Source organism: Cetorhinus maximus, chromosome 3 (genome assembly GCF_964194155.1).
Source record: "Cetorhinus maximus chromosome 3, sCetMax3.hap1.1, whole genome shotgun sequence".
NCBI lineage: Eukaryota > Metazoa > Chordata > Chondrichthyes > Lamniformes > Cetorhinidae > Cetorhinus > Cetorhinus maximus.
This window is the reverse complement of record NC_135881.1, coordinates 196,905,606-196,933,350: the sequence shown is the minus strand read 5'-3', so window position 1 is coordinate 196,933,350 and position 27,745 is coordinate 196,905,606. Positions and strand designations below refer to the sequence as shown.

The following is a 27,745-nucleotide window of genomic DNA, read 5'->3' as shown; positions in this document are numbered from 1 at the left end:
TTTGGCATTGCCCATAATGGATGGGATTTTCCAGCTGGTCCCACCGAAGTCAACGGAGATCTGAATGGCTTGCTGTATCCGCGTGGGGGAACCCACCACGGCAGGGCTGAAAAATCCCAGCTAGTGAGTCAAGACCAAGCATGCTCGTCAGATAAAGCAGGATGAGAGAGCAGAGGATAACTGAACAAGGGCAACCAGCCACAATTAAACCTACACTTTAAAGTCACATATTCTGTCATTTTTATATTTACACATTTATTATGGAAACGGAAATGTAAACCTGTCACACTGTCATTTCATGCTTCTGCCAGAGATTTGTACTAAGTGATGAGACTTCAAAAGGTGCAGACACACTTAAGAATTCAAATATATTAATGCTTACAAGCTAAAATAAAAGTATGTGACTATAGGCTTTATAAAGAGGGAGAGTTATACAGCAAAAATGTAATGCTAAACCTACAAATTAAGTAGGCTGCAGTTAGGATATTTCCGGTTTCAAACATCCTACTAAAGAGAGGATGTCAAGTCCATGGAAAAAGTGGAGATAAAAAAAACAATGATACCATTGATGAAGGTCTTTTGATCTTTGGAGAGCAGAGAAAATGGGGTTCCTTTTATTTGAACAGAGAAAGTTATGGGAAAATCTGCTATAATCAAGTTCAAAATAATGAAGGTATTGATGAGGTCTATGCTGGGATCCAGTTGCTTAGAGATTGATGCATTCTGAACTTCTCATTTGAATAGGCACTACAGAGGTCAAAGCTTATTAAACAGTTAGCCTCCTGAATCACTGATGCAGGGGGATACACGTCTCCAGCAGCAATGAATTCCATGTTACAAGATAAGTTTGCTCTTTGCAATTGAGCGCATAGCACCATTAGAAACCAGAAACATCGTTTATTTTAGCTACTGGCTGCTTGACAACAGACTAACAACACAATTTTAATGTTACTTGCTTTCCCTCATCATTGGGGAAGGCTTGCAGCCAGCAGTGCAGTTACAATACAGCTGAAAAAAAGAGACATGTCTAAACTTTTCATCTGGCACTCATTAGGACACCCACAAGAATACCAATATAAGGAGAAAACAACAATTTATACTTTATGTGAAGAGAGTGCTGATTGTTTGGCAAGTGGCTTTGCCATGAAGAATGCATCACTGATGGTGACTGACAGTTAGCTGCAAGCATCATTTGAGATTTAAACCAGGCAGCTTGACCCTGATTGGCTAAGGCGTTGCCCTGAGGAGTGAGTCAGCGAATGGCTGTCACTTATTTTGTTTAGCTGAAACAGGTGCAATGCATGTACAAGTTCTGTCTGCAAAGAACAGGGCCTGTGTATTAATATATGTAGCTTCCAGTGCACACAAATGCGCCACATTGCGAGTCCGACTGACAATCTTAACTTGGTTGTCAGCATAATTCTTAGCACATTGGACAACATTTGCTGAATAATGCTCAAAAAATTATGCTGACAACCCCAATCGTTTAGAGGAGTTGTAGGACTGGAACAAATTAGAGATAGTGAAGGGCAAGGCCATGAAGGGATTTAAACACAGGTTGAAAATTTTAACTTGGAGACACTGGAGGATTAGAATCCAATTAAAAAGGTTAGCAGGGGCACAAATGATGGGCATAAACACTTGGCAAGCAGGCACTGAGATTCTCTATGCTAAAATTATGAAGTTAGATTTCAATTTTAACTCGGTGGCAGCGCCTTGACTCTGAGTCTGAAAGTTCTCTGTTTTCGGCCCAATCCAAAGACTTGACTGCATAACCTAAATTGACACTTCAGTGCTGTACTCTTGGAGGTGCTGTCTTTCAGATGAGATATTCCCTCTCAGACCGGTGTAAAGATCATATGGCACTATTCAAGAGTTGGAGGTCCCTGCCAGTGACTTAAGTTGACATTTATTTCTCAATCAACACCACTGGGAAAACATATTTGGTTGGTCATTTACCTCATTGCTGCTTGTGGGATATTGCTGTATACAAACCTGGCTGCTATATTTGCCTACATTACAACATTTCAAATCTACTTTAATAGCTGCAAAGTGTATTGTAACATCCTATAAGAGGTGGGAAAAGTTGCATGAATGCAAATTTGTTCTTAGTTTAGAATCATTCAAGTATACAACTCTGGCCACACTTACCCCATCATTGCTAAAGCAATCTAAAACTAATCAAACAGCTGCATGGTCCCCACGTAGCCCTGTATTTTCCTCTACTTCAAAATGGTCATCCAATTTTCTCTTAAAAGATGCAGGGGGCTCTTACTGAATCACTCCCGATTGTAAAGCATTCCATAATCCAACAATTTTGAATAAATACATTTTTGTCTCCCCCTTCATTCTCTTAGTGAGAATTTCAAATTGATGATCCAAATGAGGAAATGGTCTTTCTCTATTCACCATAGGGGGAGGCGGTGGCATAGTGGTATTGTCACTGACTAGTATTCCAGAGACCCAGGGCAATGCTCCGGGGACCTGGGTTCGAAACCCACCATAGCAGATGGTGAAGTTTGAATTCAATAAATGTCTGGAATCTGATGATGACTATGAAACCATTGCCGATTGTTGTAAAAACCCATCTGGCTCACTAAGGGAAGGAAATCGTCTGGCTTACATGTGACTACTGCCATCTTATTGGGAATTGGGAATAAATTTTGTTAGTGACACTCGCAGCCTGTGAATGAATATTTTATCAAAAAATAAAAGTAGAGTCCCATTTATCTCAAGTTTCTCTCATAACTAATGTTTCCAGTTCTTGGCATCACCTTGACAAATCTATCCTGTATGTTCTCGATAGCTTTAATACGCCATCTATTAAACAAGCCCCCAAAATTTCAGAGTCCTCCAACTGTGGTCTAATCATTACCTTATATAAGTTTATCATTGCTTCTTTATTCTTGTATCCATGTCCTACTTGAAATCTAATTGTTTTTGTCTTTTTTTATGGCTTTTATCAACCTGCACGAGGAATTATGTGCACTTTAGTAACTCTCATTTTTCCATAATAAACCACATCTGCTACCGGTCTGCCTTCTGCCAACCTAGGTCTTATGACAAGACTTTTCCAGTCCTCCTTGCTGATTGCAAATGTACCCACAGCACCCCATCACCACCCCTTACTTGATAAACCCCAATTTCCAGTTGATGAAGGAAGAAACCAGAGTCAGTCTTTACTTGGAATAGTTTTATTCGTAGAGTGAAATATTACAGGTATGTTTCCTGACTCCATTCTGCTCTTATGTCAGTGTCTCTTTATATGTGCTCAAGTAACCATCCATTCAATGCCCTCAACTTTGTTAGTAAATTTTATAATGTTCCTCAAGTCCAAGCCCAAATCATTCATAAGGATGGTGAATAAAAAACAGCATTGAACCCTGGAATGGGTCACCTAAAACCTTTCTCCAATTTAAGCAATGCTGATAATTCTAACCTTTTCTTTTGTGCTCCTCAGCCAACAGTGTAGCCATGTCATTGCATTTTCTCTTGTACAGTAAGCCTGATTTCTTGCAAGAAACCTCCTGGAAAGCCCATGATCGAACTTCTGAGAATCCAGATACCAATCGCAGAATCTTACAGCACAGGAAACTGCTATTTAGCCCACTTCACCTGCACTGGCTCTCTGAACAAGCTCTTTTAGTCCCATGCTCACGTGCCATAGCCTTTTTTTTTTCTTTTAAAAGGTATTTTGGAAAGGTGGCTAAGTTATCATAAATTATATCTTCACACAATTTTTGACATGATGTCCTATTAACCTGCTACATAAAAGCTTTCTCCTAATCCCTCCTCTTGCTCTTTTGATTGTCTTGAAATTCATGGTCTTACGATTCACTGATTAATGGAAATATCTTTTTGTGATTTATTTAATCAAGAGCGCTCATAACTTTGAGTATCTCTACTAGATCTCCTCTAAACTGCTTTTGTACTCTGGGCTCTCCTCAGGGAAAGCCTTTTATCCCTGGCACTATTATATTGAATCTCATCTGCAGCCCCTCCACGTCTTGACATCTTTCTAATGTAAAGGCACTCAAAACTGGAAAGTACTCTAATTCTGGTCTAACCAATCATTGGCACAGGTACATGATTACCACTTTGCTTCCGTTCCATCTATAAAACCTAAGACTTCATTACACTTGCTTTGACCCATCCCAAGGACATTATCAAATTGTCCTTCCACTTAAAACAATTTGTGCATTTGAACCCATTAGGCTCTTTGTTTGAAAGTGACAACTGCATAGACAAAAAGTCCACTGAATTTGTCAAACACAAGTCATCCGTAAGCTAGCTGCCCTTGATTAACCCATGCATTTCTAAATAATCATTAATGTTTAGGAAGTAAATTTCTTTACCAGGTGACATCCTTCTGCAAAGAATGCTATTTGATGAACTGAACGCAAAGGTATCAGCGGTGTAGAACAGGGGCAGATTTACTTCCATTCCACTTGTATGAGCAGCTGGAAGGCACAGGGAGATTTTGTCCCCCAGAGTGCAGGAGAACTGAAACATGTGGGATGCCTTTTGTTTCATTATACAACAAATTGTCATTTCCAGAGCTCATATCAAGTGCTGTGTGTTGCTTATCCATTGTGTGAATAGCATTGAGGTGTGTTGCGAGACAGCAGAACCATCTAGGCATAAAATCTGGGAATGTACCTTGTGCTCTTTCAAAACAAGGCATTTGTACAATTGAATTACTTAGATTTAGAATTAGTTCCTCCAGTCCTACATGGGACAATGGGCAGCAAGATTCGGTCCTTTGCAATCTCTTTTGCTCCAGCCCAGGTGGTGTCCGCTCTTGAAGGTTCTCCTTAAAATGTACTTCACAAGGTCTTCTTCCATCTGTTGGTGTCAATTCTGCTGCCACTCGGAAGGCGAATAGAGTCCTACCAGCCTCAGTTGTCACTCCGTCACAATGTCCTGCAGGCACCTCTGACTAGTGCTCCGTAGCATCATCAATGAAGAAGTACCATCTCTCCATGCCCAGGATCTTACATAGGCAAAGCTGGTGAGACATTCAACATACATGACACCTTTGCTGCTCTCTTCCATGTCTCACTGGCAAAGTTTGTGGTTGGTACTACTATGGACATGTAGAATTACAGCTTCATGGCCATGTTCATGGTGTTGGCTGCCTAGACCTTGTGGAGTCGCTGGATTATTGTGTGGACATCAATCTCTGCATCACCCACCCTGAAGGTGCTGCTTCCTAAGTAGGGGAAGTGGTTAATGTCCTTAATGTTCTGTTGCCTGATGGTGATGGGATGAAAGACCTTGTTGCCATCTGGTCATCATTGTCTTAGTCTTCTTACAGCTGATGCATCGTCCAACCTTGGCACCACTACTCTAAAGACTACGTCAAGTTTTTCAGCACATGCCAATCTTCGCCCAGCAAGGCAGTGCCATCTGTGAAATCCAGGTCAGTAAACCGCTGGTGTGGCCACAGGATGCCAAAGTCTACACCCACCATCGCCTTAATGATGAAATCGATAAACAAGAGGAAAAGGAATGGGGAAAGTATGCAGCTTTGCCATATTCCTGTGATGATGCTGAAGAAGTCCGTGGTGCCCATGCTAGTCTTGATACAGCAGCTGGAGTCACAGTAGAAGGCTTTGAAGACGTTAATACACCATGACGGAATGCTATATTGTCTGTTTTGTGATATACTAGTGGCTGCCAATGGTAGTCACTGGTACATCCAAATGGGACTTCAATGTCTATCATCAAGAGTGGCTCAGGAGCACCACTAAAGACCAAGCTGGCTGAGTCCAAAATGACATAGCTGCTAGACTGGGCCTGCAGCAGGTGGTAAGGGAACCAACAAGAGGGAAAAACATACTTAGCTTCATCCTCACCAACTTGCCTGCTGCAGATGCATCTTTCCATGACAGTATCAGGAGGAGTGACCACCGCACAGTCCTGTGGAGACGAAGACCCATCTTCACATCTAGAGTACCCTCCATCGTGTTGTGTGGCACTACCACCGTGCTAAATGGGATAGAGTTTGATCAGATCTAGCAAAACAAGACTGCACAACTATGAGGCGCTGGGGGCCATCAGCAGCAGCAGGACTGTACCCAACCACAATCTGTAGCCGCATGGCCTGGCATATCCCCCACTCTACCATTACTACCAAGCCAGAGGGTCAACCTTGGTTCAAAGAAGTGTGCAGGCGGGAATGCCGGAAGCAGCACCAGGCAAAGCTGAAAATGAGGCATCAACCTGGTGAAGTTACAACACAGGACTACTTGCATGCCAAACAGCATAAGCAGCAAACGATATACAGAGCTAAGCGATTCCACAACCAACGGAGCAGATCTAAGCTCTGCAGTCCTGCCACATCCGGTCATGAATGGTGATGGACAATTAAACACTGTGGTGGTGGTGGACGAGGGCGAGGACGCTCCACGAATATTTCCATCCTTAATGATGGGGGAGCTCAGCGCAAAAGATAAGGCTGAAGCATTCGCAACAATCTTCAGCCAGGAGGTGCCGATTGGATGATCCACCTCGGCCTTCTCCGGAGGTACCCAGCATCACAGATGCCAGTCTTTAGCCAATTCAATTCACTCCACCTAATAATCAAGAAACTGTTGAAGGCACTGGATACTGCAAAGGCTATGGGCCCTGAGAATATTCCGGCATCAGTACTGAAGACTCGTGCTCCAGAAATTGTTGCGCCCCTAGTCAAGCTGTTCCAGTACAGTTACAACACTGACATCTATCCGACAATGTAGAAAATTGCCCATGTATGTCCTGTACACAAAAAGCAGGACAAATCCAACCTGGCCAATTACCGCCCCATCAATCTACTCTTGATCATCAGTGAAGTGATGGAAGGGGTCATCAACAATGCTATCAAAGTGGCATTTGCTTAGCAATAGCCTGCTCACTGACGCTCAGTTTGGGCTCCACTAGGGTCACATAGCTCCTGACCTCATTACAGCCTTGGTTCAAATATGGACAAAAGAACTGAACTCCAGGAGGTGAGGCGAGTGTCACTGCCATTGACATCAAAGCAGCATTTGACTGAGTGTGGCATCAAGGAGCAAAACTGGGGTTAATGGGAAGCAGCAGGGAAAACTTCGCTGGTTGGGGTCATACCTAGAACAAAGGAAGATGGTTGTGGCTCTTGGAAGTTGATTATCTCAGTTCCAGGACATCACATCACTGCAGGAGTTGCTCAGGGTAGTGTCCTAGGCCCAACCATCTTTAGCTGCTTCATCAATGACCTTCCTTCTATCATAAAAGATCAGAAGTGGGGAGGTTCACTGGTAATTGCACAATGTTCAGCAACATTTGTGACTCCTCAAATACTGAAGCAGTCCATGTCCAAATACAGCAAGACCTGGACAATATCCAGGCTTGGGCTGAATAGTGGCAAGTAACATTCACGCCACACAAGTGTCAGGCAATGACCATCTCCAACAAGAGAGAATCTAACCATTGCCCCTTCACATTCGATGGTGTTACCATTGCTGAATCCCCCACTATCAATATCCTGGGGGTTACCATTGACCAGAAACTGAACTGGACTAGCCATATAAATACTGTAGCGACAAGAGCAGGTCAGAGGCTAGGAATCCTGTGGTGCGTAACTCACCTCCTGAATCCCCAACACCCATCCATCATCTGCAAGGCACAAGTCAGGAGTGTGATGTAACACTCTCCACTTGCCTGGACGAGTGCAGCTCCAACAACACTCAAGCAGCTTGACACCATCCAGGACAAAGCAACCTGCTCAATTGACACTCCCATCCACAAACATTCACTCCCTCCACCACCGACGCACAGTGGCAGCAATGTGCACCATCCACAAGGTGCACTGCAGAAACACACCAAGGCTCTTTAAACAGCACCTACCAAGCCCATGACTTCTACTACCTAGAAGGACAAGGGAAGACCACCACCTTGAAGATCCCCGCCAAGCCACTCACCATCCCCACTTGGAAATATATCACTGCACTCCTTCACGCTTGCTGGGTCAAAATCTTGGAACTCCATAACAGCACTGTGGATATACTTACACCACATGGATTGCAGCAGTTCAAGAATGCAGCTCACCACCTACCTTCAATGGCAATTAGGGGTGGGGCAATAAAACGCTGGCCTAGCCAGTGATGCCAACATCCCATGAATTAATAATTTTCAAAAAAAATCTTTGAAATAAATGAAGTTGAGAACAAATGGCTTCTGATACTCTAGACGCTGCCCTATGATGTTCCTGACCATAAATATCCACTCGCAGCATCATATGCCACAACGGAAACCTGAAGACCTTGCCAGGTACTGACAGCAATGCGATGCCCCACCAGTTGTTGCAGTCACTGAGGTTTCCTTTCTTTGGCAGCTTGACGATTACTCCTCGCCTCCAGTCATCCGAGATGTCCTCTGCAGCGCAGACTTTGATGAACAGGTCCATGAGCTCTGTTGTGATGGTGTTCTTGCCATATTTCAATAACTCTGCTGGTATCTTGGAGATTCCAGGTGCCTTGTTGCTCTTCAGGCTTTTGATGGCTCTTTGGACCCCTGATCTGGCAATTTCTCCCATGCTGATGTTCAGCTGCTGAGGTGCAGTGCTGTCAGCGAACTCTAACAGAGCTGGCGTTGGGCTGGTTGAGGATCTCCCAAAAAAGTGTTCCACCCACTTCACCTCCTGTTCCTGGTCAGTCAATAGTGTCCTACTGTCCTTGGTGATACATGGTGTTGCTTCTTGTACCAGTTAGTTCCCATATGGTCCTGTAGTGTCTTGGAGTTGTTCCAATGTGCTTAATTGTCTCCCCCAAGCTTTTAAATCTACCCATCCATGTTTGTCTTTCCTGCAGCTCCTCTTCATAGCTTTATCCAGTCTTTTGTACTTCTCATCGAGCAAAGACGAGATGGCTGTGTTCTTTTCCTCTTGCTTTTCCCCAGCTTTCTTTCATCAATCATATTGGGTCACATTGCTCTTTGTTGGTTCCACTCCATCTGATGGTGACTTCTGTATTCTCCTTAATCCCTCTTATGAAGATTTCCCACTGTGCCTCGATGTTACCTGACCTCAGTAGAACTTTTGAGTCTGTTGGAGACGACCAGCCGGAAATTGTCCAATATGCTTGTCTCAGTTTCTCCATTGCAAATGGCCATTGCGACTTTGTGGTTATTGCCTTCTTCAGTTTCAGGTGGATCTTGCCTAACACAAGGTCTAAGTGGTCTGATCCTACATCAGCACCTCGACAAGTCCAGACATCTTGTAGCGATAATCTCCATCGACTGCTGATGTATATATAGTCAATTTCGTTCAGGGTGTTACCATCTGGAGACCTCCATGCCTTTCTGTGGATGCCATTGTGTTTGAAGAAGGTATTTCCAACGCTGAGTCCATTGCTGTTGCAAAAGACCAGCAGACACTCACTGGTTCCATCAAGCATACTTGCTCTCCAATGGCGCCTGAATTACTGGCTACTATTGACTACTGGCTATTGAATTACTGACAAAATCCATTGCTTTTAAAGTCATGACTAATCCATTAATTTCCTAAAAATGTACTAAGACAAAAATTACAGTTGGCACAATGGACAAAGCTTTTCCTTAATTAGAAAACAATCGGGGAACGCAACACATTTGAGAATAATTATAGAATTAACACAATACTCCTGCCACATTAGCTCATTTGTCTCTACATTTTATATTGCTAACCTCCTAACCAATTTTAATTTTAAGTAAGAGGCAGATAATTAATTGTGGCAAGATAGTTTTTCTATTTATGGTTTTCATCTCTTTTTAGAGATTCTTGTTGCACATTTTCATTATAGAAACAGAGTGCTTTTAAACAAAAAGTTAATGCAAAAAAGACATGCATTTTTGTAACCGGCTAGATCATCTCGTTCCTTTGTTAATTACTTAAACCATTCTTTTAATAATGTAGAAGAATAAAATTACAATAAAATTGATTGACAAGATATAGATTAGACCACAAACAACAATTACAGTTGAAAAAATTAGCAGCCAATCAAACTTGCAAAAGCTTATTTTCATTGAGCAGAAATTATATATAAAGGTAACTTAGAGAAGGAATAAAAGCAGAAAATACTGAAATGTTAACTCCGTTTCTCTCCACAGATGCTGCCAGACATGCTGATATTTCCAACATTTTCTTTTTGTTTTAGGTTTCCGGTCTCCATAGTATTTTACTTTTGAACCTAGGGAAAATTGTGACAACTGGGAATTTCACTTTCTCCCTTTCACTGTAGGAGGAGGTAGTAGAGAATTTGGATAGGATAAATATGTATACAGAGGGTGCACTTAAAAGTTTGGCCAGATTCAATGCATTATAGATTGCTGAGGGAAGTCTGGTTGGAGATAGCAGAGGCTTTGACCACAATCTTCCAACACTTGGAGTGGTGTCAGAAGGCTGAAGGTTTCAAATGTTAGACAACCCTACTCAAAAAAAAGAGGGAAAACCCAGCATCTACAGGCCAGTTGGTTTAATGTGGTGAAACTTTCAGAGACAATAATCCAAGGCAAAATCGTCATTTAACAAAATATGGGACAGCCAGGATAAATCTGAGAAGGAAAATCATGTTTGACAACTTCATTTGAATTTTTCAATGAAATAGAGAGGGTTGATAAAGGTAGCGTCGTTGACGTGCGTGGGCTTTCAAAAAGTATTCGATAAAAGAACCACACAAATGAACCCTGTTGTACAAAGTTGGCCACGGGAGAGAAAGCAAAGAGTAGTGGTGAACTCTTCTGTTTTCCAGACTAGAGGACTACAGGGATCAAAACTAGGAATGTTCATTTTTGATATATATTAATGGCCAGGATCTGCGTATATAAGGCATAATTTCAAAGTTTGTAGATGATATGAAACTCAAATGCAGTGCACAGTATGGAGGCTAGTAGGTTGGACATTTCAGGAGGACACAAAGATTGGTGAAATGGGCAGACACATGACAGGTGAAGTTTAATCCAGATAAGTGTGAAGCAACATTTGTTAGGTAGATTAAGGAAAGGAAATAGAAATTAAACTATGATTTTGAAGAGGTTGCAGGAACAGAGACACCTCAGGGTGTAGAGACGCAATTCTTTGAAGGTGGCATAGCAAGAAGGCTGTTTGAAAAAGCATACAAAGATCATTGACTTTACAAATGGAGACACAGTACATAAACAAGGAAGTTATACTAAACCTTAATAAAACACTGGCTGGGCCTCATCTGGTATAGTGTGTCGAAAACTGAGGATCACACGTTAGGAAGGTTCATAGAACAGAATCACACTGTGAAGGCCTTGGACACAGCACAGAGGAGATTTACTAGAATAAGACCATGGATGCTAGACTTCAGTTATGTGGAGACGCTAAAGAAGCTGTGGCTGTTCTCGACCTTCAAACTTCTATAGTGCCTTTAGTATGTTAAAACCTCCCAAGGTACTTCACAGGAGCATTATCAAACACGAGACACATAGGGAGATACTTGGTCAGGTTACTTGGTCAAAGAGGTAGGCTTTATGGAGTATCTTAAAAGGAGATAGGTAGAAAAGTAGAAAGGTTTAGGGAGGAAAATTCAGAGTCTAGGTAGCTGAAGTCATGGCAACCCCTGGCACAGCAAATAAAATTGGGGATGTGCAAGAGATCAGAATTGGAGGAGAGTAGAAATCTTGGAAAATTTTAGGGCTGGAGGAGGTTCAGAGATAGGGAGCAAGCATGGCCATGGGGGGAGTGAGAATTTTAAAATCAAGGGGGCGTGTTGGATTGGGAGCCAGTGTAGATTAGCAAGCACAGGGGGGATATGTGAACAGGAATTGGTGGTTAGGATTTGGGCAGAGCTTTGGATGATCTCAAGTTTAAGAAAGGTGCAATATGGTAGGCCAGTTAGGCCAGCATTGGAATAGCTGACTCTAGAGGTAATACAGCAATGGATAAAGGTTTCAGCATCAAATGAGCTGAGGCAGCAATGGAGTGGGCAATATTACAGAAGTGGAAATAGACAGTCCTGCTGATGGAGAAGACAGAGCTAGGAAGCTTGTCGCAAGGTCAAAAACAACAGCAAGATTGCAAGTGGTCTGGTCCAGCCTCAGGCACTGGTAAAGGGAGAGGCTTGGAGTCTGTGACTATGGAAAGGAGTTAGTGGCAGAGGCTAAAGCCAATGGCTTCAATGTTCCCAATATTTTGAGGAAATTTCAGCTCATCTAGTACTGGAGGTCAGACAAGCTGCATGACAAATCAGTCAGTGGTGAGGTCGAGAGAGGTGGTAATGAAGGAGAACCAGCGTTGTTAGCGTAGATATGGAATCTAATGTCTTGTTTTCAGCTGGTGTCATGAGAGTTGTCATGCATTTTAAATGAAAAATGTAAGGGACTCGAGGTAACAGTGCAGGAGCAGGCAGAGAAGTCATTCCACATGACTGGATAGATTGCAATGGAACCAGGTGAGGGGAGACGAGAAGGTGTGGTCATGTGTGTCAAAAGTGCAGACAATAGAGAATGAAGAGTTCACCATGGTTACAGTCACATAGGATGTCAGTTGTGACCTTGATAAAGGCCATTTTAGTGCCCTGACAGGGGCAGAAATCTGATTGGAGAGATTCAAACATGAAGGTTGCCAGAAAAATGGGCATGAATTTGGGAGGCAACAACACATTCAGGGATTTGAGAAGAAAGAGCAGTTTGAGATTGCAAGGACAGGAGAAGTCAAGAGTATGTCTTTTTGAGGAAAAGGCGATGGCTGATTTGAATAGGAAGGAGACATTACATGAGTGAAGAGAGCTGTTAAGAATGTTAGCTTAGAGCAGAGAAGGCTGGGGTGGAATTTATATGAATCATGAAGGGTTATTGATGGAATAACTAAGGAGGAAATATTTCCAGTGGCAAAAGGGTCAGTAACGAGAATGCACAGGTTTAATGTAACTGGCAAAAAAATCTAGAGGTTGAATGAGGAAAATGTGTTTTTTTTTGCACAGTGAGTTGTCATGATCTGGAATGTACTGCCTGAAAAGGTGAGGTAGCATTTTGAACAACATTCAAAAGAAAACTGGGAAAATATCTGAACGGGAGAAAATTGCAGGTCTATGGGGAAAAAGGAAGGGGAATGGAGCTAATTGGGTCGCTCTTTCAAAGAGCTGGCACAGCCATGATGTGCCGACTGGTCTCCTGCTATACTGTATTGTTCCATGATTTTATGGATCAGACCTATTACAAATAATTATAAAGCTTGAGACACTTACAATATTCTTGGATAATTACCAAAACTTTATTCCACTGCATGGCACAACTAATATTTGTTTATGGACAAGTGTGCTTTTCAGTTGATTTCTTTCCAGCCACTCTACATGATCAGTTTCAAACGAAATATACAAAAAATAATATGGTATTTTATTTTTGTAACAATTCCCATTTGGCTTACAATATAACATGGAGGTGAAATTCAAATTCAGCAGGGACACAAGCTGCCCTGGAGCTAAATCTAAACCCCTGTGGTTAGTTTTTTTTGCACTGCAAATTTATACACTTCATCCCCCCATCAGGATGCACCTGATATAATGTAATAAGTGCACTTGCAAAGCTGTCATAATTTGCTGGATGTCAAATTCAGCAGAGGAAACTGATTTTGGGAAAGAAAGTACTGCACACATTTAAATGGGAAAGCCATTAAGCCCAATTTGATTACAGAGTCCTTGATTTGTCCATCAATTTCCTTTTTCTTCCAATTTATTATTTTAAATAAAATGCTAATATATTGTGACCATTTTATTTGGATGGCAGGATAATTCCATTTGCAGACTACAGCAAAACTGCAGTAACACTGCTTCTCTATGATAAATTGAAAGCAGGTATGTTTCTAAAATATCCCATTTTTTCCCAACTTTGGGTAGAATGCTTTGCCAAATATTAACAGGCAATAAAGGCAATGTTGGGTCATTACCTTTTTTTATTTTTCGCTCACAGGATGTGGGCGTTGCTGGCTAGGCCAGCATTTATTGGCCATTCCCAATTGTCCTCGAGAAGGTGGTGGTGAGCTGCCTTCTTGAACCACTGCACTCCATCTGGTGTCAGTACACCCACAATGCTGTTAGGAAGGGAGTTCCAAGGTTTTGACCCCACGGCAGTGAAGGAACAGCGATGCAGCTCCAAGTCAGGATGGTGACCTGCAGGTCATGGTGTTTCCATGCATCTGCTGCGCTTGTTCTCCTAGGTAGTACAGGTCGCAGGTTTTGAATGTGCTGATGAAAGAGCTTGGCGAGTTGTTACATTGCATCTTGTAGATGGTACACACTGCTACCACTGTGCGTCGATGGTGGAAGAAGTGAATGTTGAAGGTGGTAGATAGGGTGTTAAGTGGGCTGCTTTGTCCTGGATGGTGTCAAGCTTCGAGTGTTGTTGGGGCTGCACTCATGCAACCAAGTGGAGAGTCTTCCATCACACTCCTGATTTGTGCCTTGTAGATGGTGGAGCACCTTCTGGGGGGGTTAGGAAGTGAGTTACTTGCCACAGAACCCCCAGCCTCTGACCTGCTTTTTTATTTATATGGCTAGTCCAATCAGTTTCTGCTCAATGGTAACTCAATGGTTGATAGTGGTGGATTCAGTGATCATAAAGCCACTGGGTTTCAAGTGGAGATGGTCAGTCTTTTGCTGGGGATGGACACTGCCTGGCACTTGTGTGCTGTAAATGTTACTTGCCACTTATTAGCCCAAACCTGAACGCTGTCTGGGTCTTAATGCATGAATCAGCATTGTTACATTAGGGAGCCATTTTACAAGGTGATATGGAAAAAGCTGGCAGAACAAATGAATCACAAGATGCCATGAGAGAATTAGCTACACTTTTAGGAAATCCTTAAATTTTGTACTCTGTTTCAACAATTCTATTCTATTTTGCTTTCGCAAAAAGCAAAGTAAGATGTGAAACAAACTTTAATATTTTCATCATTAATTTAACAAAAACAGTCCTCCTTGATCAATGCTTACAGGATACAATTGATTCAACAGCAACAATTAATCACAGCATAAAAATTAAGCCGACTGATATAGCAAGGCTGCATTTGGACCAGTATTTCTGTCAAGGGGTTAGAGAGCAGGCATCATGACACAACTAAACTCAGATGAAGAGAGAGTGGGGTTAAGTGTAGGGGTGCAGCAGGATAAAGGCAGCGATCATTACTGCAACACAGGGCATGATTATGCTGGGACACCCTTTTGGTGGCTGGCCAAAGAGGAATTTGGCAAAGTTCTGATAACAGTCACCTGTCTACACTTTGGCATGAGACTTGGATCTAAAAAGAAAGCAAGAATACAACTGATGTGTCTTTTTTGATAACGATTCATCTGTATTTTGACTATTTAGGTTTGCTGAGTGTATTGAGAACATGATTTTACAATTCACTTGCCAACATTAAGCGCTTAAAAAAAAAGTACACTGATTTTTATTCCAGGCTTTGCACTGGCATATAAAATGAAGGTATTTGAAATGATTGGAGGGCTGAACAAGAGAAAATCATTTATGAACACCAAGGTTTTCAAATCCATGCACTATTTAAACATTTAATACAAATTCAGGTTTATACTCTACAAGGCATGTCAGGCATGACTGCCTAAATTCATTTGAATGGGGAACATTTTAGCCCACACCCCATCAATGCAGGCTAGATTTAAATCGAGATCCTCAGAGGTGAAAAGGACATTGTGAGAGTTCACTGCAATATAGTGGATTAGTAGAGTGTCCTTTTATTTTCAAATACAATTGTACCCCAAATGGTTTGAGGAAAGGTTTGCACATAAATAAATCAGGCAGCAGAGCGAATGGTTGGCAACACTGATCGGAGTACATATTTTTCCAAATCTTGAATGTTACTGAAAAGAAATGGTGGTAGAGGAAACACCCTTGATACTCGCACCTACTTCTTCACTAACGTTAGAACTTCACTAACGTTAGTAGCAGAGGAAAATAAATTCTATTAAAAAAAAAGCAGACAACTTGTAATAAGTGACAGATGAACAGGGTCTGAGGATGAAATTTGGGGCTGGGGTAATGAAAGGTTTGGGATCACAAGAAGGAGAATTAAAAGCATAAAATCTAATATGGAAAAAGCAAAATATACTCATCGAAAGAAAGCTCATTATTGTTAAAAGGCATGGGGAGAAATGACAATGGATCTGGGAAATTAGAAGGGAGACTGCAGGATCTGAAATTTGTGTGGAGATTACAGAAGACACATGGACCTTATGAGAATAAAAGTTAATAGATTATAAACTTAAAATTTGTAGGTTAAGGCTATCCTTGAGCTTAAGCTATCATATATAGCATATATCATAGTTCAAAATGCATATACTTTGACTTAAGATAAATCATTTCTACGATCAGATAGATAGCACATTGGTTAAAAAAACCTGATCAGGTTAAATACCATGGAATCACAATGATTGAAGAAACTAACTAAAATGATTACATGAACAACTTCTAGCACTGAACAGAGTATCTTTAAGAATTATTTTGACAAAAACAAGACAGGAAAATGCTTCTTCCACAAAATTAGCAATTTTATTTTTTATTTTCCCACTGCAAGAACAGCAACAGCCAATTTTCACTCCAATCTCTTGGCAACCTGACTGCAATTTTCATAACTGAGGTATGGTGTAAAATTCAGCAGGTTGCTACTACAGTTGGCATTCCTTGAATGTCAAATGACCTGGGGTGAATTGCATTTAGGGTGCACTGCACTGAGTATCAAATATCCAACAAGATAAAAAGGATTTAGGGCATGATTTATTTGACATAAATGCATGAAATGCTCAGCACAAAATTTTCATATTTTTTCAAAATTCCAGTATATTTTAACATGAAAGGCAAGGATGTACGGGAACTAGATAATGTTTGTATTCCAAAATGTCCTTCTATCAGCCAACCTGGATCATACTGATGGCATGCATGGTAGGCCACCAAAAAGAGTCAGGGTAAAACTACAGAGTTTATTCTTGATCTGAGGATCCTTAATGTTAAACATTGAATTCTATTTGTATTGGAGAATGCCAAAAGTGAAAGTTTATATCTAATGCTTAGATACCACCATGGCAACTGATGAGAGATTGGCTAAATAAGTCTGCAGAGTTTTTTTTTGGGTGGGAATGTACTGGAACAGATTTCATTATTTTGCAGCTTTACAGAATGTAACCTCAAGGCATTGAAATAATCGATAATTCATATTGAGCTGCCGCAATGATTTTTCAATGGCCAAATATTCAGCTTTTATTAAAAATTAATATACAATAATGCAAACACATTCACACTTACCTTTTCCATTAAATGATAATGCTGAAGCTGTTGCTCCCGTCACTGGCAGTTGCAGCTGGGGTGATAATGGTTGTGTCCTTGGCCTGGTTCCCATTCTGGCTCTCTCTGTTCCAGGGACAAGCAAAGCCCCAAATGGCTTTTCAATAGCCAGATCTGGTGCTACAGAGTCTGGATTCTGTGACATTTGCTCTAATCTATCTGATGAGGTATCCTGAAAACCATCAACAACTATCCTATTCTTTAGAGGGCTTCTGGGAACTAGGATTTTGATGCCAGATTTAGTAAGGTCCATCGTCTTCCTACTGGAGAAAGTCTGTGAGCTGGTTTTTCGATATTTCTGGTGACTTGACAAGAACTGGCTGGAGCTTTTTGAATCACAGTCTTTACCAACTCCTGGTGATCTGGGAGAAGACTTTGACAGAGAACTGTTGGTCGACCGAGAAATCTGTTTTCGAGCATTGTTTAGAGTGTGTTTGTTTGTTCTGGAAAAAGGTCCATCTTTCTGTTTATCACTGTGCTGCCTGTTAAACTCCAGAATATACTCCTCACAGTTCACCAGATGATGTTCTGGTTCCCATGTGTCATCATCACTGTCATAACCTTTCCACCGGACCAAGTACTCTGTTCGCCCTTTTTTATTTTTCCTCTTGGCCACAATTCTCTCTACCTATTAAATCAGGAAACAAAGGAATCAGTGACACAGAACTTGTTGTGGGTTAGGCGCTAAATTATGAGGGTTAACGCTACTCTTCCAATCAAAGGAGTTATTCTGGTAAATGACCAAGTCTAGAATTGTGTCCAAACTTTATTCAACATTTCCACAAATGTATAAGATGATTACAATCTGTTGAGGAAATGTACTATTAGGTCCGATGCAGTAGCCAAATGTAAAAACATGCATGGAAAGTACAGTTGTTTACAATTATACAATAGTTGTAGTAACATAAGAGAATATATTGCGAACCAAATGAAAATACACAGAATTTAAGCAGCAGGAAAGGATCTAGAAGCTCAAAAAGTTGAACCATTTTTGATTGATGATAATCATACTCACCCACTTACAAGAAGAATAGAAACATACAGGACTGAAAAAGATCACTGCAATCTGTCTGACCACCCCGCAACCTCACCCCCCTCCACCTACTGTCTTCTCACCACATCCTTCAGTCTTCCTGCTCCAAAAATTAGCTGGTTGCTTCTTGAACATATCTATTTGTACCAATAACTTTTCCAAGGTCTATTATCCTCCACCTAATTAAATTTCTTACCATTTAATTTTCAAATTTGTGCCGAGACATTTGAACCCTTGGCCTTAGTGACATGTGGCATTTGTCCCCTTTGCCTGGAGCATCTTTCCCAATCTCCTCCATAGTTTTGAATTAGTACCCTTGAAATTTCCTCTCTTCCAAAGGGAAGAAACGCAACTTTCTTAACTCTCCCTCAGGACTTAAACTCATTGTTATCCAGATTTTTCTTTATTGCTGCTTATTAGAGCATTTTCCTTCCAACAATTACATGATCATAAACAGTGTGGTTCTTTTGATTTGTACTGAACTTTACAGAATTGTTATAGTACAGGAGGTGGCCATTCGGCACATTGTGTCTATACAAGCTCTCTGAACGAGCAATCCCCTTAATTCCCCTTCTTCCGCCTTCTCCCCATAATCCTGCAAATTCTTCCTTTTCAGATAACAGTCTAATTCTCTTTTGAATGCTTTGGTTGAACTTGCCTCTGCCAGAGTCTCAGGTAGTGCATTCCAGACCTTAACATCTCACTGTGAGAAAAAGTTCTCCCTCATATTGTTTTTTATTCTTTAACCAATTAGTTTAAATCTGTGCCCTCTCATTCTCAATCCTTTCACGAGTGGGAACAGTTCCTCCCTATCTACTCTGACCAGACCTCTCATGATTTTGAATACCTCTATCAAATCTCCTCCCAGCCTCCTTTTCTCTAAGCAAAACAGTTCTAACTTCTCCAATTTCTCTTCATAACTAAAGCTCCTCATCCGTGGAATTATTCTCGTGAATCTTTTCCACACTCTCTTCAATGCCTTCACATCCTACTCCTCTGTAACCTAGTCCATTATTTAAAATAAAATTGGAGAACGTTGGAAGCAATTAGCAAATCAGATGGACTTATTCCAGATTTACCTGCTCTCCCCCCCGCCCCCACCCCCGCAATTGGTTTTTATAGATTTATCCACGTTAACCTCAGCTTTTCTGATCAGCATACTGCATAATGGTTTCATTTAATATAGACTTTCCTCTTTTGGCTCCTTGCTCTTTTACAAAGTGACTTTAACCTTAATTCACATTGAACTGCATCTGCTTTACTGAATTACCCAAAAGGAACCAGTTGACACTTGTTACTCCAGGCAAAGCCTTTGCTGCAAGATTTGTCTGATCAATAAAGGTCCCAGAATAACAGGTTCAAGGTGGAATATTCAAAAAAAGGAACGTGCAATAAACACAATTTATGAAAATACAATAAACTGAAATCATTTGCTGTAAATGTTGTGAAGTGTCCCTGGGAAAAGTGCCAGAGTTAGCTATATTCCCTACATCCCACTGGGAGCTCAATAATGCCAACAAACTTAGGGAATAAAGCCACTAGGGAGAGTGATCAGGGCTAGCCTTGAGCAGAGGGAGTGAGGTAGGGAGACACGTGGCAGAAATTATGATTGTGACATGATGGGTAGCAGATGGGAACAGACAACAGTGACAGTTACAAAAGCTAAATACTGTGGATGCTGGAATTCTAAAATAAAAACAGAAAATGCTGGAAATACTCAGGTCTGGCAGCCCTGAAACATTAACTCTAGTTTGTCTCTCCACTGAGGCTTCCAGTCCTCCCTGTTAGTTTTGACTTCAACTGGCATGAATTCTAAGAGAGCTTATTGTCTTTGTTCAGTCTCATACCTCTCCTTCCAACACCCAGTGTCCCAACTGACTCTTTTTTATATGATCAAAATACTTAAACAATGCCCTTGACCTGTCTATCTTAACAATATAACTAACATACTATTAGCACTCCTGAGTATTTTCCAGCACTGTTTTTGTTTAATTTGGTGACAATTGCAAGATTCAGCATCTGGACAACAGTTGGATCTATGGTCAAAGCCATGTGAGTAACAATAGAAGCAAGAACGCTATCTAAAGCAACAAGGCAGTCATAGTAGCATCAATGCATCCATTTAATAATTGCTTCTTCAGAAAACCAAGTTCATGAAATCATCATAACCGTCTTGATTCTAGACAATGCAAGTATAAAACATCCCCCGATGAATGGTGGAATTATCAAAGAATCCAGATGAGAGTTTGATTGCCCAGATGTTGTATATAGTTTTTTCCACTCCACCCTTCTCAACTGTTGCAATGGAGTGCTCACTGACGTCAGATCTGAATCTCAAACAAACTATGAACGTTATTTGTATAATCCAGATCTGGTCAGACAGTTCATAGATTACACAGAAGTTACGACACAGAAGCAAGCCATTCAACCCAACCAGTCCTTGCTGACAGTCACATGAGGAAATAGTTCCAATTGCACTTACCCACCTAGTTTCTATATCCCTCTAATTACTTTTGATTCTTCTACCTATCCATTCCACTCTTGAAATAAGTTTCTGCCTAAAACAGGAGGTCTGAATGTGAATTCCACAGGCCAAGACTTGTGTGTGAAGATGTTTCTCCAGTCATCTGTTCCAAATCTCTTACATTTAATTTTATAGTCCCTCTTTCTTGACAGCAACGATTGTGTCTATCTAGGGAATGCTGAAAAAGCTCAGCAAGTCAGGCAGTATCTGTGGAGTGAGAAACAAGTTAATGTTTCACGTTGATCATCTGCTACTTTGACCTTTATTCCAGTCCATCTTGGGATGATTAAAATTGTTGCTCTTGCATGTCATTCAAAACTGTTTGCTTGTAATAGCCGAAATTGTACTGTTTGCCTACTTATTTTTAATGTTATATGTACTTAACACAACCACCTCTCCCACATCCCAACCTAACCAGAGCATCTTTATGTTATGTTGTTCTAGCATGGTGAGAGACTGAAAAATATTGGGATTTAGAAAGCCTTGGGTGCTCATGTACATAATCACAAAAAAGTTGACCTGCAGGCAAAGCAAGCAATTAGGAAAACAAATAGTATGTTAGCCTTTATTACAAACGGATTGGAGCACAAAGTTAAAGTCTCATTGAAATTATATAGGGTCTAGGTGAGATTACACCTGGTGTACTGCATAGAGTTCTGGTTTCCTTACCAAAGGAAAGATCTACTTGTCTATGGGGCAGTGCAATAAAGGTTCCCTAGCTTGATTCCTAGGAGGGAGGAGGGGGTATTGTTCATTGAAGAGGGATGAGTAGACTAGGCCTATGTTCCCGAGCGCTTGAGGAATGAAACATATAAAATTCTTAAATGTAGATGCTGGGAAGGATGATTTCTCTGGCTAGTGAGTGTAGAAACACGGGTCAATGTCTTATTCTAAGGGGTCAGCTACTTCAAATGAGATGTGAAACTTCTTCATTCAAAGGGTTGTGCATCATCAGAACTCCACCCGAGTGTGCTGTGGATGCTCAGCAGCTATTTATATTCAAGACAGAGCTCAATGGATTTGAGGATACTAAGGGAATCAAGAGATATGGGGATAGTGCATGAAGAAAGGTGGATTGAAGTAGAAGATCAACAATGATCTAGTTGGATGGAGGAGCAGACTGGAGGGCTGAATGACCTACCCCTGGCTCCTTATAGCCATCCTTTGCTGGAGAGAAAGCAAAACCATTTTTTGCTGGTCCAGACTGGATAGTGTGAGCAATAAGAGGGGAGTGCAGGAGGAGCGAGGAAAAAAGAAAAAGAGGGAGAGGGAAAGGAAAAGGGAGAGGGGGAGGGAGAGACAAGAAAGATAAAGCATTTCAAGGCTTTTTCTGATAAATTCTCAGAAAATAGAGGTATGACTGGACACCTCAGACCTGTTAGGTGCACATCCTCCTCCATTTGGGAACTCCAGGCCACTTACAAACATATGAATTAGGAGCAGGAGGCAGCCACTTAAGCCTGCTCCACCATTTGTGGCTGAACTGACTATGACCCCAACTCCACTTTTCAGCCTGCGCCAGATTCCCTTTGACTCTCTTGTTAGTCAGGAATCTATCTACCTCTGCCATAAAACTCTTCAACAACCCTGCCTCCACTGCTCTCCAGGAAGCAGAGTTCCACAGGCTCACAGCCCTCAGAAAATATTTCTCCTCATCTCTGTCTCAAATAGGAGACAACTTTTTTTTTAAAAACTGTGCCTCCTAGTTCTAGTTTCTACCACATGGGGAAACCTCCTTTCAACATTCACCCTATCAAGTCCAGTCAGGATGTTTCAAGAAGATTCTCATTAACCTGGACACCCTCATGTGTTGTCAGCTGGATGAGTTTGAGTTCCAGGTTTTGTAGCTTGAGTATCAGCTGGTGTCACTGTGGTGCACCTGCAAGAACGAGAGTTTTGTGGATAGCATGTTCACCCCATGGCTTAAGTGTGTGCTGCAGACAGAATGGGTGACTGCCAGAAGGTCAAGCAGTACCAGTTCAGTCCAGAATACTGGTGAAGGTGAAGGTTCCTCTGGGGAGTGCAGCCAAAGCCAAGTCCAAAGCACCATGGGTGGCTCAACTGTCCAGAGGGCTTGAGTAAGATTGGAAAAGCAATAGTAATAAAGCATTCTAGTTAGAGGAACAGACAAGAGTTTCTGCAGCTGCAGAAGTGATTCCAGGATGGCACTTGACCTTGACCTTTGTGCCAGGGAGGTAACATATGTCACTGAGTGGATTGTGGGGGCAGGAGAAGGGAGCATGAATAGTCAGATGTCATGGTCCACATTGGTACCAACATGGATAGAAAGGGGGGATGAAGGCCTGCAGGCAAATTTCAGGGAGCTAGGAAGGAGACTAGCAAGCAGGGCCTCAAAGGTAGCAATCTCCCAATTACTCCTGAAGTACAAGCTGGTGAGTATAGAAATAGGATAGAGCAGATGAATGCGTGCTTGGAGAGGAGGTGCAGGAGGGAGGGCTTTAGATTTCTGGGCATTTAAGAGTGGTTCTGGGGAAGATAGGTCTTATACAGGCCAGACTGGTTGCACTGCAACAGAACTAGGACCAATGTCCTCGTGCAATTTGCTACTAGTATTGAAGAGGGTTGAAACTAATTTAGAAGGGGGCAGAAACCAAGACATAGCATTAGAAAGGAGAAACAAGATGTACAATGGATTGGGAGAGACAGATAACACTATAGTGAGAAATAGTCTGATCCCACCTAATACCTTACTAAGTGGAATGTAATAAGATCTACATTAGGTTTACAGTGCAAGTATGCAAACACATGAGGTGTGGTAAATAAAGTTGATGAGCTACAGGTGCAAATAACCACATGGGATCATGATATCGTGGCAACAGACAACTTGCTCAAAAAGGGGCAGGACTGGATACTAAATATTCCTGGATACAAGGTGCTCAGGAAAGATAGGGAAGGAAAAGGGGAGGGGTAGCAGTGATGATTAAAGAGAATATTACAGGGCTGGAGAGAAAGGACGCCCTGGAGGGATCAAGGACAGAATCTATTTAGTTGGAGCCAAGAAAGAGTGGCACCATTACACTACTGGGTGCAACCTGCAAGACCAAACAGTAGGAAAGATAAAGAGGAGCAAATATGCAGAGGAGCAGAAACTATACAGTAGTTATAATTGGGGAGGGGGGGTGGTTTATTATCCTTATATAGACTGGGATAGTAATAGTCTAAAGGGCAGAGAGGGGGAGAGTGTTTCTGAAGTGTATTGAGGAGAAATTTCTTGATCAATATGTTTCCAGCCCAACAAGGAAGGTGTTGCTGGATCTGGCCTACAGAACGTGGTAGGTCAAGTGGAACAACTGAGTAGAACATTTATGGGACAGCAATAACAGCTCACATGATCACACATTACAAAAGGAGAGTGAGAATCAGGGTCAGAGGCAAGCAATTAAGTCAGTAATGCCTACTATTTTCTCACTAAAATCATTCTAAAGGTTCAAAAGTTTCCCTATGATAAAAAGAATTTATATAGCACTTTTCACGACTTCAGAGAATTCCAATACCCTTACTTCACAATCAATTAGCTAGCTTTGATGTGCAGTCCTTTTTGTGATATAGGAAGATGCCTGCATTATTGTGCCACTTAAGACACATTCACTGTTGGGCCTTGGTGACATTGTAACATGCTTAACACCTGCAGTTGTATTAGGAAAAGCAAAGCATGCGGTAAACTTCAGTGCTTGCACAAAAGGTCCTGCTGAAAGTTTAATATTGAAATCAGAAACAATATTTTAATGTTTTCCTTTATGGAAGATGCCAACTAATATTTATAAAATGCTGCCATAATATTTACAAAATGAAAAGGACAAAAAATCCAACTTTGAATTTTTTTTTAAACCATGTAGACTAGAAAAATTGAGCTAGTTTTAAAACTATTCAAACAGAGCTATAGCAAGCATGGAATTAGCAGGAATATAAATTCAGGAGTTAGGACACACAGTAAGTACCCTTCCGTATGTCATTCAGAATCTTGAACAGTACAAAAAAAAAAGCAGGACTTATGAAGTAACTTACACTATCACTCATGGTGATCTATTCTTCCCACCACTCTGCCATTACCCAACACTGATCGTAGCAACCAATTTGTTTACAATGAGCTCTTACAAACAACAATGTGATAATGACCAGATGATTTGTTTTTGTGATGTTGACTGAGGGATAAATATTGGACTAGGGCACCAGGGATAACACCCCTGCTCTTTGGAATAGTGGCATGGGAACTTATACGTCCTCTTGAATGGCTCATCTGAAAGACGGCAACTCTGACAGCATAGCACTTGCTTAGCACTAAATTGGGACTCGAATCCACAACGGTCTGATCGAGAGGGGAGTGTGTTACTGATTGAGCCATGGCTGACACCTGTGACACATTCTAATTAAAAACGCCAGAAAATATGGAGGGGCGTATTGATGACGAGATTGATGCTGGAGACAAATCACCCATCTTGCCACTACAGGAAGATCTGAGCCGTTAAAACATTTGTTACTATTCGATGAAGTTGGCTTATTTGTGCATTGGCAATTTTTTGTAAATTCACAGTAAAAGGGCAGAATGTGAATCAGCAGCATCTAGCAAAATAATTTTTAAAAAAAAATGCAAGTTTGCAAAGCAGAAAAACAAACACCAGCATTTTGTCCAAATGCTACCTTACTGTATAGAGCAGTTAAGACGTACAATAAGCCCTTGTTTTAAGTTTCCCCAGTTGAAAGTTGCCTCGTTTTAAATTAGTTTTCTTTTAGGTCCATTTTCCCTGATTTAAGTCGCGATTCTGCTTTAGAGTAGTTTCATATCATCACCACTGTCATTTTTCAATGCACATCATCACTGTGCGTTTTCATTGCCATCTGTCTTCATTGGCCCGTGTGTCATCGCGCATTGACTCCCTTCGTGTAACATTGGGTCTTGTGACCCAATCGGTGCCATTGTTATGTCTGTACTGCATTCAAGGCAACAGATTTTTTTTTTTAACTCCCAGAGGCATCCAAAGCAAGAATGGTTTCTTTTCAAGCAAAAATTTGGATTTAAATTTGGGAGTTTCAGGAGTGCCTCCTATGGGTGAGATTTTTAAATTAGTTTTAAACGCAAGCCAGAAACGTCCAGTAAGCGCTAGTAAGATGGCTGCTGCTACAAAGCATGCAAAAAAAGCCATCAGTCTAGCAGTGAAATTGGAGGTTTTAAAGTGTCTCGAGGCTGGTGAGTGTTAGCTAATTTGAAATTGTACAGGATCTCTTTTATTTAATTATTTATTTTATTTCAAAAGTTATTTCATCTAGCAATGCTCAGTGCTGTAGACATATGGTATAGTATTTCAACTTGTACATAGTTTCTTCCAGGCGAGAAATGGCCGACGGAACCCAACTCCAGCTTTGACATTGATTCCTATGGTACCCATGATTCACATAGTTGTTTCACTTAATGTTGCTTTGCTTAAAGTCATGATTTCTGGGAAAGCAACACAACTTAAAATGAGAGCTTACTGTACTGGTGATAAATAAATACTTTCTATATGCATCCTTCTACTGTAGAATTAATACGCCCTTCCAAAAACCATGTTGCTGCAAAAAGTGAAATGCTTTATACACTTCTAAAAACAATTTCAACATAAGTGTCAATACACTGTCAATCTATTGCCATTGCGCAGATCAGAGTATTGCAATTGTACATTTTTCAACATGCAATATCGTAACAAATCAAATCTGCTTCCGAATTCAAACACAACAAATAAAGCACCTAATAGCATATCATATTATCCAGACTGCTAAAACAAGAAAACCAATGAGTGTACCAGTTCAACACAAATGGATTGATTCACAATTCCATCTAAATATGGATAATGGCACCCTGGGACTTCCAAAAACTGTGCTTCAGCACTTTTCCATAGACTCCAGACACAATTTAATAGTTAAGGTTTCTTGACCAAATTAACTTATTAGTTCTTTCATTTGGAGAAGGAAAATCATAAATTTGGTTATATTTATCTGCATTTTTAAAAAAAAACTTTAAATTTCTGGTTAATGGTTTGGACCAGATTCAAATCTATAATACAACAAAGTCTGAGCTGAAAGTTTGGTTCTCGATCTTAAACTTACGATTGCAATATAAGCAGCTGTTGTTTATTCACTAGATGTGAATGATGTATTGCTCTGCTGATATGACTAACATAATAGAGCTTTAGAACAGGAATAGGCCATTAAGCCCCATGAGTCTGTTCTGCCTTTCAATTAGATTATAGCTGATCGATATTTTAACTCCATGTACTTCTTGGTTTCATAATCTTTAATTACTCATGCTGAACAAAAATTTATCAGTCAACTGACCCTTGCAGCCTCAACAACTTTTTGGCAGAACTCCAGATTTTCACTGTGTGTGGGGATGTGCTTCCTGGCCAGCCCAGCTCTAATTTCATGGTAATACCCCCATGTTCTGGGCTCCCCAGTCAGATGAAGTGGTTTCTTTCTACCCTATCAACTCCTTTAATCCTCAAAAACCTCGATTGGATCACCCTATAATCTATATTCAAGAAAGACAAGTCTCATCACATCTACCTGTCCTCAATTTAATCCTAACCCAGGTACCTTTCTGGTAAATCAATGCTGTATGCCCTCCAAAAGAAAAATATATCCCTCCTAAGGTGCCGTTCCCAGAACTGAACTCTAAATGAGGTCTAACCAGAGCTCTGCACAGGTGTAACATAACTTCTACCTCTGTATTTCAACCCTCGAGATAAAGCCAACAGTCCATTAGCCTTTTAAACTATTTTTAGTTCCTGTCCACTAGCTTTTAGCTTTCTGTACATGAACCACTACATCTCCCTGCTCTTCCATAGCAGATTCATCTTCCTTGGGTTGAAAGTGGATGACTGCACACT

General features: G+C 41.0%; 1 protein-coding gene across 2 annotated transcripts in view; it reads right to left on the bottom strand.

Annotated features, from left to right (window-relative positions):
- The window catches only part of cdyl (chromodomain protein, Y-like), a 189,644-nt gene that overhangs the window by 38,761 nt on the left and 123,138 nt on the right, over nt 1-27,745 (bottom strand). For both annotated transcript variants that reach the window (XM_078539554.1, XM_078539555.1), the window contains one exon: nt 17,269-17,935. In XM_078539554.1, coding sequence (XP_078395680.1) covers nt 17,269-17,935 — 667 coding nt within the window. The remainder of the gene's footprint in view (nt 1-17,268; nt 17,936-27,745) is intronic.